General features: G+C 37.8%; 1 protein-coding gene across 1 annotated transcript in view; it reads right to left on the bottom strand.

Annotated features, from left to right (window-relative positions):
• The window catches only part of LOC140944438 (glutamate carboxypeptidase 2-like), a 16944-nt gene extending 739 nt beyond the window's left edge, over positions 1–16205 (bottom strand). The window contains exons 1-16 of the mRNA XM_073393581.1: positions 15928–16205; positions 11914–12319; positions 10873–11032; positions 9945–10035; positions 9271–9357; positions 8446–8531; positions 7746–7838; positions 7146–7219; positions 6297–6360; positions 5832–5902; positions 5576–5640; positions 4485–4578; positions 3383–3560; positions 3116–3197; positions 2644–2736; positions 1–280 (exon numbers count right to left, since the gene is read on the bottom strand). The exon at positions 1–280 is cut by the window's left edge and continues 739 nt beyond it. Coding sequence (XP_073249682.1) covers positions 91–280; positions 2644–2736; positions 3116–3197; positions 3383–3560; positions 4485–4578; positions 5576–5640; positions 5832–5902; positions 6297–6360; positions 7146–7219; positions 7746–7838; positions 8446–8531; positions 9271–9357; positions 9945–10035; positions 10873–11032; positions 11914–12319; positions 15928–16148 — 2055 coding nt within the window. The 5' untranslated portion in view covers positions 16149–16205 and the 3' untranslated portion in view covers positions 1–90. The remainder of the gene's footprint in view (positions 281–2643; positions 2737–3115; positions 3198–3382; positions 3561–4484; positions 4579–5575; positions 5641–5831; positions 5903–6296; positions 6361–7145; positions 7220–7745; positions 7839–8445; positions 8532–9270; positions 9358–9944; positions 10036–10872; positions 11033–11913; positions 12320–15927) is intronic.
• Between the last annotated feature and the right edge of the window lie 702 nt (positions 16206–16907).

Raw genomic sequence — 16907 nt, 5'->3', positions numbered from 1 at the left:
TCTATTTCTGCCACAAAATTTGTCAGCATAGTATGACTGGGAAATTCATGCTCCTTTGTTGACTGTGATCAAATGTAGCTTTGGCATTGTTTAAATATCCGGAGGTTGTAAAAATGAAACAGCTGTACGGAAGGCATGTGCTACAACTGATATTTGCTGTTGGACTTTCTCCCAGTCATTTTTAATGCCACTTTCTTGAGCAACGCGAATGGAATCTATGATGCCTGGAAAAGTGTTATCCGTCGCCGCAGTGAAATAACTCGGCGCAAGTATCACGTGTCTAAAAAAAAAAAACACAAGAAAAACCGAAATTTATGCCCTTATTATTATAAATTATTATTATTATTGTTATGAAATATATGTTTGATTTTTTTTATCAGACTCCTAGTATATAAGTCCTTAAGAGTCAGAACACTGAGCGTTTTAACCAGGGCGGATAAAGGTTGGGCGGTGAAACGAGCGCTCCGCTCTTCATTTAATGTGTGATGCGGAGTAGGACTGGCACGAGCGCTCTTTCCGCCCTTCCGGTGCGCTTCAAGGCCGGCGAAATTTTCCTTTTTGCAAACCGGAAATCCTATTTTCTTTCTGTAATTTCAGGTTACAATGTTAAATAGATAAATTCGTTTCATAACAATATCAATAAGCAGTTTCATATGTTTGTGTCTGTACGTCTATAAGTCAAACTTGTTGGTCGTATAATGCCAAAATTTGAGTTTAATTTGAAAGTGTTGAATACCTCCTCCTTCCACTAAATATCACCTAATCGTCTTTTGCCGTTTCGTTTGCAAAAGCTTAACACTTCTTAACCTCAATTTTTACATATGTTAAAGGAGGATAAATTTTATATAACATAGCAAAAAATTAGATTGATATATATTGATATAGTGGCGTTTTACTTCTTTAAACTTTGCTTCTCGGGTTCAACGCGCCATGGCGATTCGCGCAATGCGTTGCAAATCCAGCAACCGCATGTAAACAAAATTTATTGAGGTTAGTTGTAAGGTTTTTTCTACGTTTTTCTCTCTAAAACAAAACAAGGTAAACCGAAAAAAACTGAGGGGAAACTAATTTTGAAGTTTTGAAGAAACAGAAAAACGTCTGAGATGTTTTTTTCAAAATTAAAAAGAAGCATGATGGTGATTGAAATTAGCATAATTTCACCTTGCACGAGCTGCACTCATTTATAAAATAAACGTCATCTAGTTATGAAACACGATCTGCTGTCTTTTAGTTTTGCCATGGATGAGATTTTCCTTCGTGTTTTAGACAGTACTTAGTTGTTTTTGTTTTGGAATAACATCGACATTGGCGAGTAGCAGAACGAGAATATAATTCAGTGGTAGAGTCATGGAAGTAATAAAAGAAACCCTTTGAAAGAGATGTTTGTCTACTCCTTCTCAAACTCACTAATAATTCATAAAGAAAATTCAAAGGAAATTAATGTTTAATGAGTGTTTTGATATCAGATGAAAAACTGCTCAGTTTTGCATACTTAATTTCTCCTTCAAAAATGATTTTGTTTGAGAAGAAATATCAAACATTCGACACAGTGTTTCATCACCAGATGAAACACCTCGAAGTTCGTCAAAAATACTCCGCTGCGCGTCGTATTTTCAACTCTCTTCTGGGTGTTTCATCTGGTGATGAAACACTGCGTCTCATGTTTGATATATTACAACTAAACCTCCCGCAAAAATAGCAACATTTGCCTCTCGGAGACAGCGTACCAGCACAAAGGAACGAGGAAGAAGTGCAAGAAAACAATTCAAGCCGCCATAATCCAGTGACAGCGGCAGTGTCTAATCTACAAACCACATCATATCGCAAGCCCTGACCGAAGTCGAAAACAAGCGACATTTCTAAGCAGAGTCCCAGTCTACTGCATCACACCTTTTTGCTCGGACGCGCTCGTTTCACCGCCCAACCTTTATCCGCCCTGGTTTTAACATCAGATTACTGTAATTAGGCGTACGTTGGAATCTTTGGTGCCCTAATATTGCCCGACCAAAAAATATGTGATGCCCTCTGGACATGTGAGTTCAAAGTTTCTCGCTACAAACACGTTTATTGAGGTTTGGCCGCCCCCTCGTTTTCTTGCCCCCAACCCGCCTATGAGGTCATTATGGCTAACTTATATGTCAGCAAAACAGAAGTTTATTTTCTGGGTTATATATATAACTGTGCGGAGTCCAAAACTCAACTGAAACTTTCTTAGGCCATAGAAAGCACGAGACGATAAAGATTTTGCAGATCGTAATATAGAATAGACACTATGACCCTGTCATTTTCGAAGTCTATCTTCTTTAGGCGAAATTAAACATTCAGCATCTATATCTAACCGATTTTTTGAAAACCAACCTAACGAAATTTGCCGCCATTTGTGTGAAAAAGGGTCAAAAGGCACGTTTCTTGAGCCCAAGAAGCTCCAAAATCATAGTAACGAAAAAAAAAAAGGAAAGGAGAAAAAAAAAAGAGCGACTAGAAGAAAAAGAAGAGAAGAAAAAAAAAAAAAACAATGGTTGCACTCTTAGTTTTTATAATAGCTACTTTGGAGATAGTTTTCGGCCGAAAAAAACTGTTGGACTCCAAAGGTCCATCTGGCGATAACGTTATAAAAAAAAGGAGTAGACATATAGTACTCACCCAACGAATGGCATGCCAGGAAACATTCCCTTACTTATAAATGCTTGCTCCAACTGAAGAAGGTGATCATTTGCCACTCGCACTTGTAAAACACTACAAATGATGAAAACATGTAGGAGTTTATTTTATTGAGATATTTCTGTTCTAAAAACATTTCCTATATCAAGTAGCGGGGAAATATAATTCTTCAGAACTACAACTACTACTACTAAACAACAACAACAACAACAATCCTACCCTATCCACTACATCCTTTTGTTGTTTCCTTAACATAATTACTCGCTTGTCGAAAGCCCCCTTTAGTAATAAACCGAACTGAGTTGAACTACGTTTTCCCATAAATTTCATTGCCCAAAGGTTAAACGTTCCGGAAAATGTATATAATTTTTTCATTAAAATGTGGACAATAAAACAGATCTCTGTCTTTTACAATAATCGTGTTTTTCATACTTCAGCCCATACTGGTTCTTACTTTGTCTTGTCCACTGTATGTAAGCATTTCTGATATGTTTTTGCTGCAGCCTGGAAAACCTCAGCAGCTTTCAATAAAACCTCTGTAGAAAAGACGTCATAAATAGATGGATTTGAAATTTGGGGATGAAAAAAAACATCCTCAATAAAAAGTTACATTAATAATAATAATAATAATAATAAAAAAAGAACAAGGAGTTTTGATTTATAGTTTGTTCTCAAAATATGTTCGTATACCTTAAAAGTAACTGAGTTCAACAAAACATACCCAGTGTAATATTATTTACTCTCAAAGTGCCATTGTAAGTTGTCGACAGGTTTTTTACGAAAGCACACAAGGTGTCTGCGTAACGAACCACGTCATAAGGAATAAACATCGAGCCTGCGATATTGAAGGTCATCTGCAGCCAAAGTTTGGCGAGCGCCGCGTAATAGTTGGTTGAGACCTGTTAGTAGAGAGAAGACTATTAAATTCAAAGCGTCTTGAAATCGGGAAAAACTTTTTGCTTGTAAAATATATCAACTTGTTACTTGAAAAAATATGCGGTTATTAACCAAGTTTATGGCTGGTATATGATCACAAAACTGTCCGACCCCCCATAATATCCATATTTTAGCCAACAAGCAGCCTTGCGTCTTCGCGAGGCTGCGAGGCGACAGGATAACAAAACCGTGAGCGAAAGTTCCAAGGCAGAATGAATCTCCGAGGCGATGCAACATAAAGAAAGTGTAAGGTAACTTTTATGACGTAATGCAGAACAGAAATATGCTATGTAAAGATAGTATTTCAATTTACGCTGTAGAGCAGTTTAGTTCACCATTTTCAAAGTAATTTTCGGTCATGCAATCGAATTGGGTTCAACATATTTTTGCCAATTTAGAATGGTATCGTAATAAAATAACAGGCGAGGGATGAAGATAGGTTTGAAATCGCTGTAACTTATAAAACAGACCATTGCTCTCATGTTTCTCTCTTTCTTCGCTCTTGTTGAGGGTCAGAGGTTTCTTCTTGTTGTTGTTTTTTTCCCGAGTGACTATCTTTTTGAGACAGGAAAGAAAGGTGACATTTGCACAAGGTACATGTAAACCAGAAGAAAACCTAACGTTGTCAGAAGGAAGTCGCTAAAAGAGTGCTACACAGCCTTAGGGCACACCTGAAGCAATGGGAACATCAACTGGTCCAGCTCTCTCCAAATTTCCATACTGTTTCGTTCTATAACTAACCCATTATCAACAAAACCCTGCCCGCTTTACATTTAGTCTAAGAGCTCTGCAACCATTTGAGTAAATGCATGATAATAGACTAGAGATGGGTCAGTTCTTAGTTCGTGTTTCCATTTGTTTCCACTGAATACAGAAGTTGAACTTACATTGTAAGGGTGGTAGCCAGTTAGGCAGGTGCATGGTACACCAATATTAGTAAACGTGAAACAGCCACTGTCACCCCCAGCCTGAGACAAAAAGCTGCGAAACAAAACCAAATGAGGGCTAGCTATTATAAATTTAGGCAAAAAGCTGTGAGTAACATGCTAACTGATACTTTTTCAGCCTGTGAAGAAGCACGTTTGTACTATTTAGATTATAAATCTTTTATATTCGGCAAAACTGTCTGTAGCTAAATCATCTTCACTCTGTTTTGGCCCTTCTTAGGGCTTAATGAAGGTGTGTAGAAAAAAAAAAAAAAAACGGACAGTTTTTGAGCAAAAGAGTTAAATCATTTCCTTGCTACAATTGATTAGTTCAGATCAATAACTTAACTTGGGCCTTAATGCTGCTTAGTAAAGTATCGTTTACTATGAACAATAATAGTTATCAAGTGAAAATGAAAGGGTATCCCTTGTAGTTATATGGTAGGGCAGCTGGCTTTCTTCAAATTGATGTAAAAAGACGAATACATGAAATCCATACATTCATCTTTTCCGAGTATATTACGAATAAATTTCATGAACATCCTTTTTTACGCAGTTTAGCAAAAATTCTTCTTATGCATTGATTTTAAAATTGTAAAGAAATGAGTTGGAGGAGGGAGAGGAGACAGAAGAAAGTGAAAAACAATACATTGAGTGGCAGAGGGTAAAGCCATCATACTGAGAAGGAAAAACGGTATTACTGGGGAAAAGAAGAGAGAAGGACAGAAAACTATAACATTAATCGAGAAGGAAAAAAGGGGGCCGAGGAAAAACAAGCATCATTTGTCCTCCAGCTGCGAAGAATCACTGAACAAGAACCAGCAAGTTCAATCAGACTGCAAGAACTATCCCTACTATCCAAAATCCCCACTTGAAAATTAAATATCCCTACTATACTGGTTCTTAGTTCAGCCCCTCCCCAATAATAATTTTTTTTTACCTTCATGTCTCCCACCTGCTCTCTAGATAGTGTGTCATACCAGGATTCTCCATGCCAGGTGCTGAGTAGCCGGTATTCATTTTATGATCATTACAACGTAAAAAGAACAAACCTTTTATCGAATTTTGTTTTCTTGATTTCGTCATACAACGTCCTTTGACCTTCTGACAGTCTGACCTTCAATACAAGTCAAATAAGTATCGTTTAACTGACTAAAGCTAGCATGTCCTCAAAACTGGCTGACATGGAAGAAAAAAATCAGAGAGTGTACAATTACGTTAAATTTTCCTAGTTTCTATAAATCATGATTTTGAGTTGTGAGGACTTTGACGTCAACTATCTGCGAATTATGATTACAGTAAGCTTACCATTTTTGCGACTTCAAAAGTTGTTTCTTCTAATAGGGGACTTGATCTTATCATCGGACGGGCGACTTTTCCTACAGAAAGAAAAGCAGTAAGTCGTGTTAGCACTCGGCATCTTAAGTTATGCTTGTGAATTGCAGAACTCAGTCGCGATCCTATATCAGTCCAGGTGTTGCTCTCGATCTCTTGCATCTTGCAGGCCTAATCGTACGTTGGTCTACCTTAGACTTGAAATTCGCCGATATCATTCATGTGCCATCCGTCTATGCTTAGTGAACAGAATGCGTTAGGAAGAGGTGAAATTCATTTGGTTGTTTGCCCTTTAGTTGCGTGTGGAAAGGTGGAAATTGAACTAAGGAGACCGGGGAGCTACATTTCTGCAATTTACAAAAACCGTAAACAAACAAGTAAACCAAGAAGTTAAAAGCTATTAAAAACCTTAAGGGAAGCTAATAAAATAAGGAGTACCTTGAACACAACTGTCCACGTTCAAATAGGCAACAGAGCGGAATTGGAGCAGCTTATGGTATTCCTAAAATAGAAAAAGAAAGTACATAAATAAATGTATATTTAATTACACGATTAAACCCAAAGGGTCTTAGGTTCTCAGGGGCGGGGAGGCGTTAACATCAACATAATATCAGTATCCATGTTTTCCTAATCACAACATAATATAAAACAGCAATATAGTGGAGAAATATAATGGACAATTAGATGATTTCCAATATTTCGTTGTTAATGATTGGATTTAATGACCCGGGTAACTTTTTGTAACTACAATAGCTTATGCTATGACCAAATTTGGAACGGGAGCAAAAACCATCGTCACGACGGTAAATTGCGCCAACATACAATCGCAATCTCGTTTCCGGGCAGCGGCGCGGCAGCCTAGCTGTCTTGGCATGAGTGAACTCACGAAAATGGCGAATAGCCGAATTGCTGACTAAAAATGAACGGAACAAATGTAAGAATACGCCACTCAAATATTGCTCATCTACTGTGTAAGGAAAACACATCATCTGTTCCCGGCTATTCTGAAACTTGCCAGGAAACGGGCAAATGTATTGAAGAAAGTCTACTAGAAGGTACAGCGTAATGTTTTCAAGATCTTAGAAATATTCTGGGCGAATTAGACTGGAAGATACAAAAAGCTGTTGTGTACCTTGACCCGAAACGTTTTGGTTACTCAGCAGAAAAAAAAAGCACATGCTTGGAGTCGAGTGACAGAGACAGTGCCTGCAGGGAAAAGTATAGAGTGGCCTCCCATTACAGGATAATAGTTAATAATAATGATGATGATGATCGGTAACGCTGTACCTCGGTCCATTCCAACGATCCAATATATCCTGATCCCCAGTGACAGATTTTTATCGTTCTCCGGGGCATCCATCCTAGAAAAATTATACAGCAAATCCAAAGATGTGTTTTAGATGGAGTCGCATACGAAAGAAAGGTAACTGACAGAGATTAACCACAAAGTTCGATTGGAGGGCCCTTTCATCATTACATGAGCTGAGCCTTACTCGCTTTGCCGAGGCGGCTTTTATACCGGTATAACGTTATTATCATACCGAAATCCCAGTAACAAGACAACTAAGTCAGCCCGGCAGGCACCAAGTTGATTTTTGTTGCGTTTTCATTAACGTGGCGCGACTTTAACAAAGTGAGCCAGTCCGCAAAAGCACCCTATCCGGCTCATGCAACCTGGGCCTATGATTCCGTCTTACGCTACTGAATATGCATTTCATTGCATAAGACGAACAAGTCCATAGTTGCCTCAATGCCGTCACGTTTACCCAACCATCAAATTTCGGCTCTGTACTAGCTACAAGTTGGTCAGTGCGTTTGTTATAACCTGAATTAGAGGGTATTACAAACGCACAGCACAGCACAGTTTAACATGTGATAAGGACGTACCTTTCTTTTTAATGGACATTAACACTCGGACAACCTCCATAAGGAGAGCAGCACCAACAGACAAACTTGAAGCACCCAGCGTAACATAACGATCTGTCATTATAAATCACAGTTAAAATCAGCCTTCTTTTAGTATCTTTTGAAATATTACGAAAGCCCGCGTATATCTTCAGTTAAAAGTAGTACATTAATAAAAATTATTTTGGTGAAGTCAGTACAATTAAACAATTATCAAACAATTATTCTATAGAGACTCCGTTTTGACCTTTAAATGTCAGAACGATCTTGCGCCTCAATACTTAACGAGCAAGTTTACCAAGCGCTCAAATATACATACTCGTAACACTCGTACACGGAACTCTTTGCAGATTCCGCTATACAGAACGGCTATAGGCCAGCGCACATTTTCCTTCAGAGGGGCCTACATATGGAATAACTTGCATAATGAACTTAGGCAAAGTGCCTCATTGGCATCTTTCAAGCGCACCCTGAAAGACACACTATTGAGGCAGACATTTCCTTTATAAGCTTTAGATTTTAGTAGAATACCATCATAAATTGTGATTTCGAGTTTTTATTGTCATTTTTGCTTTTATAAATTGAAAATAGTTCGTAAATAGTTCCTGAAAAACCTCACGAGGATGTTACTATTAAAGTTATTATTATTATTATTATTAGTAACAACTAATTATTCTCTCACCTGGTTCTGTGAGTCCTTTGATGGTTCCCACCACATTGCAAACCGCTTGCTTAAAAACAGCAAGACTTACGTTCATGCTAACGTTTCTTCATAAAATATATTGGATAAAAAGATAGGGTTTAGTTCAAAATTAATCAGCAAGGTAACACAGCTTAACACATCGAGCTTAAGACCTCTATTACTGTCAACCGACGGTAATAGTAAGAGTGACGTTTTTTGAAAATAGGTTGCCGAAAAAAGGAAGCCGATAAAACCATCATCAAGGTGCATGGTCTCTGCCAATCAGTGTTTATATTAGTTTACATTAAACACTAGAAATTTATTGAGGATATTGTATCATCTTATGTAAACATAGTGCTAGGAGAAATGGGGCTTGCAGTGAAAAAGGAAATGAAATTTAAAAAATGTAAAATATTCGGGAGGAAAATTCAGAGCTCCCTCTCAGAGAGGCCTTCCTAATCCCAGATGGTTGTTTTTAAGCCCCTTGAGTGTGTTCAGCGAAGTTTCTCTATCTGAGTTTTTCACCACAACTTCACAATGCATTGAGATGCTAGTTTATAAAGCATTTCTCTAGGACTACTTGAGACGACTTAAGGTAATAGCTTTTACCTTAAAAGAACATAAAAGATATAAACGGAAAAAGTAGTTATAATTATAATAGTTAAGACATTTTTTTACTGAAGAATAAGCAAGGTGGTAAATTAATTCCCCAAGAATCATGGACGGGACGGTATACTTTCAAAATGCAAAATTCTACACAAAGCAGTTTATTACAATTACAATAAAATCCAACTGACGTAACAAAAAAGTCTCTCTTATGATTACCTTTTATCACTTGAATCCATTTGTATTCCATATGAAAAGTTCATTCCACCTTGCCAAGGTTTTGGCACCGCCGTCTGGTTCAAAAGTCTACAATGAAATACCGCTTATCTTGTCAGCAAAGTTAAGCGTTGATATAATTAAATGGCACAATATTCTGGGTGACAAACTACCCTTTAATTTCTGCGTTAATTTATAATTTCACATGTAAAATTGCGAAATTACCATGGCAACGTTCCGTACGAATCAATGTCATGAGATGGCGGCAAAGTTTTAAAACATGACGTTTTCACATGACGTCACGGCGGCCATATTGGTGTACCAAGAAAATCCTCTGGGAGTTGAACTCTTTTCTCATGTAAATGCTTTCTTTTGTTCCAATAAATTAGCTTAGATGCTGGCCACGTGAGTGAAAACGCTCAGCCACGCTCCATTCATAGGTAATCAAATTGTGAGGAGTGAAATTAGGCACTCGTCACCATTTGATTACACATGCATTCACTTCAAAATTAAGAGTGGTGTCTTAAAACGACATAACGCATCAATAATACGGATGATAAGGCTTTTTCTCTGGGATCCGAGTTCTCCGAGTCCTTCAGGTCTGATCACGAAATACCTAAATAAATGGCTGTTTTTGGTGCGCAAAATACATTGCTAAGGCATATACTGAATGCTACCTTAAAAGCTTTTCTGCCTCCTGACATGATATCGGCTGTACTGGAATCTGGAACCGTAAAACATCTTCAACTGATTCTCTTAATATTCCAGCTACAAAAGAAAACATTTTCTACTGATTCTATTAATATTCCAGCTACAAAAATAAACATTTATTTGAATAACGTTTAATTTTCTCTAGATAAATCCCTAAAAAAGACGGATGCATAATCCCATAAATGTGGTGAATATCTTTTTTTAGTCGCTTGTCTTCATTTTCCGCTAAGTCAGGACACCTCAGCGCAATCTAAATGACGGCCACAGAGGTCTCCGTTTTCAGTAGTTTTCACATGACGTCATCTAAGTTCCAACCAAAGATTTATCGTTCCTCATGAGTTTTACTTTTATGCACTATTAGAGTAGCTAGCTTGGGAACGTTTACCATCGAAACTATTCTGTGTTTTGTGATAGAGTTGGTTAGAATTTGCATGACGCTCAGCATTTAGGTGGCGGCCGAGACAGCTGTCAACTTTGTTAAAAAGTGACTTAGTTTGGGGGATTTTGCGATCTGAACATACCTGTTTTAAGAAAAGTACTACTTTTATGTTTATGAGTTCTCAGGAGAGATGAACTCACGCTTTTATAACCAATACTCATGTTCAGTGACAGTTGTTTCTGTTGGTTTCAGTCGCCCTTGGTGCCCCTTTGATGGACACTAACATGGCGTCTCGATACAAAGCTATATAAGTTTGGTAAGTTCATTTCTCCTAATATCTTGCATATGAAAATTTGCACCGACCTGAATCTTGGCGAGGGCCTTTGGGTATATTTAGCTCCTTTCATCTCCTACATTCCAGGCTTTATCTGCTGGACCGTTTCGATTTTGATTTTTGATGCCATGACCGTGAAAACTAGCAAGCAATATATGGTTGATAATTTTCTTCTACGCACCTGTGGCTGGGTAACCAGGTATTGCCCATAAACCTCCGCTACGCACTGTCTCGCTGGGATACCACTTGACTGCATTAACATCGGTTGTGTTACTTGTATATTCAGCAGGATCCAAGTATAACAAGACTCCACTGACATTCCACTTTAAAGCATTTGCAACCTTTTAGTCAAAGAGTGAAAGATTTTGTTGACTGAAGTTGAACAGGGGCACCGCCAAAAAGCATCTAGTGTTTGGCAAGGCAAATATTGCCTAGAATTTACTTGACTGCTAAAAGTTTTAGATGGCTGTTCCCTTCAAGTACAATCTTAATTCCATGGTTTTTTAAATTTCATTTGTGCCTTCTACCTCTTAAAAGAATTTTTTATATGGAATTGAAGAAAAGGATAGCGGAAACCTTTATGCGTGTGAGGGAAGTAGTTCAAACAATAGAAGAAAATTGAGCCGGAAGTTGCAGGTAAGTAACAAAGGGGTTTACTCAGTTTTTAATGGATAGGAAAATGGTGGAACGAGATAAAATAAGCCTTGAGGTAGTGGTATGGTCCAGGGGCTCCCAACGGGAAATTTTGAAGAAAAAGACCTAAAAACAACAATAAAGCATGAATAAAGCTTTCTGAAGCCATTTTAAGCATTTTGGGAGATTGCTGGGAAAAATTTATCTGTTCCTCACTCCCAGCAAGACTGATGGAAGAGCCTCCCAGCCAGCAAGGTGCACCTACAACGATACAACCTGCAACCTGACTTACTGGGAAGTTTTCCAGCAGACGTATGTCCAGACATTACTAGTCAGTTTGGGTGTGGTCATAGGCCAAAATTAATCCCCTTGGACACCCTAAATGGCCCCTTTCCCAGTAAAACTTTCCTTCAAAGGACATTTTATTTTCTCTAAATCTCCCAGCCTGCAAAAATTGGCCTGAAGAACAGAAATTTTGAGGAACAGATTCATTAGGTGCCCCCGTGGTATGGTATTATTTTAATGTCTTTTTTTCTCTGTCTTGTGGATGTTAACAACTGTACCCTAAACTATGTGATACAAAGAATACCTTGGTGTCCTCAAGGACCTTGCCATATCTAAGAAGAACAATTTTTCCCACACAAGAAATGTTTAAAGCTTGTAAATGTTTGAAGTCTTTCTCCCTTCCATAATTAACGTAAATTAGTTTGCCAGTTGCTATACCGGAAGTAGAATATGCACTGAAGGGTAAAGTGTTCGCTGCAACACCATATATGGAAGCTTTGTTCTTCTGTATCAAGGCTGAAGAATATTTGATACTTCCTGTTGTATCAACCAGTGATACTTCGCTAGGCCTCTTGGGATACATACGTAAGACGTCATAGCGCTTTATCTCTACAGTGTTGAGGCCCAAGGAATTCCATTCGTTCTTGATGTGCTGAGCTTGGCTGCAACTACTATTTGTTCCAGTAGCGATTGACAGGTTTTTAAAATAGCTGGCAATTGAGAAAAAAGAACAGGGAAATATTACTTATACAACGCTAATTCTTATTCACTTTGAGGGAAAACTTTCTGCAATCAAGAAAAAATATGTCCACTGATGTTTATGATTACCTATTTCAGAAATTGTGGTGAGCCTGGGAATGATCGTGATCGTTTGGGATAAGCAAGATTAAGGGCTTAATAACATGGAGGTGGGGGACCCCAGGTAGGTGAGGTCACCCCACCTATCATGTAAACGCGACCAAATTAAATTGAGAGATTATATGGACGGGCGGGTTACCTCACCTACCTGGGGTCCCCCACCTCCATGTAAACAGGCCCTAAAAGGGCCGGCGGAATGGTGTGTAATGAAACTTGTATTCCCCCGGTATTAAAATCGCAGGACACTGTCGACCGTTTTGTTATTGCATAAAATTCTCTTTGCAAGATCCCATTAGCCCTCACTACCACTAAACTCCTTTTTCCTGGTTGTCAATCGTCTTTTGATGGTTTCGATTTTTTATCATCAAAGACATTTTTTTAATATCAAAGTTCTAGCCTCAGAGAGTAAATTGCCCTTGCTGAATGCGGTGCATATTTTCTACTTGTAAAGAATATTAAAAAGAACTTAAGCATACTACCATAGCGTACATTTACATCTTAATTGCAATAAAAAAAGATTTTTGTGGTTAAGTTTCGATGATCAAGACGTTCTTCTTCCAGGTCTGTCCAAATATTCTTTCGGTAAACTTCAAATGCCATTGGTCCAACGTTCTTCCGAAATATCGGCAGAACTCACGCCGATCAAACTCTGGCGGAATACAGTCAAACTTCTTTTAAGGAGGCATCCAAAATGCGGTGGTGGTCGCTTACGGGAATAGAAAAACAGGAATCTCTCCCGAGAACAGGCTCGGACTCAACCTACTTTAAGTTACGATACATATAGTTCTTTGATGTAAATGAAATTTCCTCGTATCCTGTGAGCAGGATAGTGCATACAACGAACATAGATATCAGACCGTGCCTTTTAGTGGTCGCTAAAATACAACAGACAAGAGGCTAAACACAATAGAAATTTATAAAGCCGTTAGCCTCTACCCCCACCCCCAAAGTGGTAGCGATCGCTTTCAGGAGGTGATCGTTATGAAAGGATCCAACTGGAAGACTGTGACTAGGAAACATTTGATTCTTTGGATAAGTGGTGGCTTATGGGAAGCGGTCACTTACGACAGGTGATCGCACATGGAGGTTCGAATATAATTACAGTTTTATAAAGCACTAATTGTTGCTGCTAGTTTCTTTACTATACTTGCGTCTGATTACGGTGAGGATGGTAAGGATTTTGGATGAATCTGGGTATTTGCTGCTTCCTAAAGAAAAAAGGCAAATTTTCAAGGGTATGAGGCAGCTCCCTGAATCGACTGAGCCATAATTGGTTGACGCGGCTTCAAGATATACTTTCTGAACCTCACTTCATGCCACTTAGACTATAGACTCATCAGCTCAGCTCGGGCTTCCATATTAAAAACGTCCAAATGAAAAAGCTTCAGCTAAGAAATTAAAGGCAACATACTGAATGGGATTTTATATCGAAATAACGTAACAACATTCTATATGCATACTAACTCCTGGAATTGATGCTTGCCTGACTATACACCCAGTTTATAGCTCGGGCGTTCCCATGGAAGCCTGAGCAATAGCTTTTTCCCTATGCCCGTTCAATTTTTAAACGGTATTAGACGCGCATTTGACAAAAAAGAAAACATTCTTATGATAATTTAAAGTCTGACGAGAAGCAATTAATGGTCCTCCCACAGTTTTTTCAACTTATAACATGGACCAGTTAGAGAAAATCCTTTGACATCACTGAAAAGAGAGCCTTGAAATTAGAAAAACTGCCAAAATTTAAATTAAAGTGATACGTCTTAAGCGAGCGAAGATGCAGACGTTTGTATGGTGGGCGGCAATTAGTTTGTGTCTCCAATCAAACAAACGTCTGTCAAACTTTTTGCGACTTTGAGATGCTATATCCTTGTTAGTTTTCCACAAATCACTTTCAAACTTGCTAATTTTAGTAATTTTAAGGTGCTCTTTCCAGTAGTGTCCATGGATTTTCCCTAACTTGTCCATGTCAAAAGTTTAAAAAACCGTGGTAGGGTCTTACTATTAATGTTCGATCTGTTTTTAGCTGGTTTTTATTCAGGCCGTTTCAAAACCGCTGATAAAAGAAGAAATAAAGATATCTCATTCCTATTCACAATGAACTTACGTGCCCCATTCTCAAGGCTTTAATGCACGATGTTCATGAATAACGCTATTTCTTAAAACAGTCATACCATTATGCTAACCCCTAGATAGTCAGAAGGTTGATTTATCTACAGCGGTCTGCAAAAAGACGGTTCCTTTGATGTTATGAAAGCTGACAGATGGTTCAAAATTGCCAGTTTTGGACCATTTTGTTTTCCGTGTAATTAAGATTAAACAGTAACCTGACGTGATGTCCACATACAAGTTCAATTACCACAAATCCATGTTAGAACTTTCTTTTTAGGTTCGCGGTAAATTAATAGACAATCACTTAAAAACGACTCCCTTAAACCGGACTCTTGTCAAGCAAAAAAGTCCAGACACTTTTTAACTTATTGTCGCAATCAATATATTTAAATTGAAAAAGATAAAAAGTTGAAGACTTAAATAGAATCTCAGATGCGCAGATGCTTTGGCAAGATTTATCTCATGTTTGTCAATGTAAGGGCAATTTTGTAAGACGCGCCAACAATGACGCAGTAAAAACACGAGGGCAAGCTGAAAACATCAACAGTTTGTCGTCAGAAAGAAATAAAGAATTAATCAATAGTCTGGGAGCATCAATTGCGCACACATTGTCTTTAAAACTGAACACGTTAAACAGATAAAAGACCAGAGTAAAGACTTCCAGCTCGAATTATTTCTTTATTGGTCTTGTGTATGATCGCTCTACTTTAATCATTTATATGTCAAGCTTCTTGTTAAAATATAACTATGCATGAAGATGTTAATTGAGTGCACGAAAAGGTGGCGTAGGTGAGATTAGTGCGCTACCAGCTCCAAACCTCTTTTTTGAAGAGAGCTTCTTCAGACCAAGAATGAGATTGCAAGAAGTTGCTTTTTTAAACTGATACCCCTTTTTTTGTGCACTTTCTGTGTTTATATTGAAATTGAAAAAAAGTACAAAAACAGTATCAAATCAATAAAATATATATGCTCGCTTGGGCATCAATGATCACTCACTCACTTACACTGTTTTCATCCACAAATCTAAATTTAAAAAATCATCGCGGTACCTTTTAATAGGCAGCGTCTGTGAAAACACTTTTCTATAGAAACGGGTCAATAATTTTTTTTCCTAGAATTTCGATTTTCAAAAGAGAGGTTTTGAACTACATAGAAGTAAATTCTTAACTGGAATAGTATCAATTATTTACCTTAGTGACTTTCTCATTTCACCAATTCATACACAGATCATTTGCAAGATAATGATGGCTGTTGCGTTCCGTGTTAAAATTGGCTCAACCGTGACGTGAATAAACCATCGCACCCTTAAATGGTCGTATTTAACATGTTTATATAAAAAGATACTCACTCTAGATAATAGCGAATCCTTTGCTCCAAAACTTGGCTTAACAATTCTTTTTCGTAGCCTAACATCCCGGATGTTTCTTCATTTCCGTTTTTCCCGCCAGAGCAACTCTCGCTGTTGCTACTTGGACGTGCGAAAAAACCAATGAAAAACCCAACGAGGCCAATAAACAGTACAAACGAGGCGAAGCCACAAAGGAATTTCTTTTGTACTGACATTCCCATCAAAAATGGTGGGAAAACCACCGGTTATGGTAGCTAACCTACTTATCTCTTGTTATGGTCGTTTCTGGCTTATATGGAAATTTTTTCTGAAGGAGTCTTGATTCAACATAGTTCAGTCAGCTGTAAACAGACCGATTGACAGGTAGTGTTTCAGCTGTCAGGAAGGTGTTTAATTCTACTGGTAGATCCCAGTGATAGCTTGGCAATAGTCACAAATTAGATTTTTTTGTGGGGTGGATATTATAAATTGTCGTGAACGAATGGAAATTCGACGGACAAATATTGAAAATGAAAACGACAAGGAGCATTGCAAACGGGGCGTAATTTTGAGTTGAATAAATCAATGAAAAACCACAAAATGATCCAGAAAACAAACAAAGAGGCCTTGAAATCATTTTGAACTTTCAAATTTTATTTTCTATTTCCTCGCCTTGTTATAGCTAGTGTTGTGAATCAATAAACTTGCCGGTTACATTGCCAGAATGGATTACACAATCTACTCGCTTTTATCTGCCATCAATAATAAAAAATATTCACTTAAGTTATGTTATTAATAATTTTGTAACAAAAATCCTAAGAGTGACGTATTTAACCCATTCTTATCTCTGTTATTATCTAAACAATCAAATATTAAATATTCTCAAACCTTCTCGGACGATCAAACCCATTAAATACATGCCAATTAGCATGTTAGTCCCTCGTGGATTAAAAAAAAGGGGATGATTTAAATTCCTGCAGAAAGCTATTGGAAAAAATTAC

This window comes from Porites lutea, chromosome 7 (assembly GCF_958299795.1).
Source record: "Porites lutea chromosome 7, jaPorLute2.1, whole genome shotgun sequence".
Classification (NCBI taxonomy): domain Eukaryota; kingdom Metazoa; phylum Cnidaria; class Anthozoa; order Scleractinia; family Poritidae; genus Porites; species Porites lutea.
Note: the sequence above shows the minus strand (reverse complement) of the source record. Positions and strands in the feature narration are given on the sequence as shown.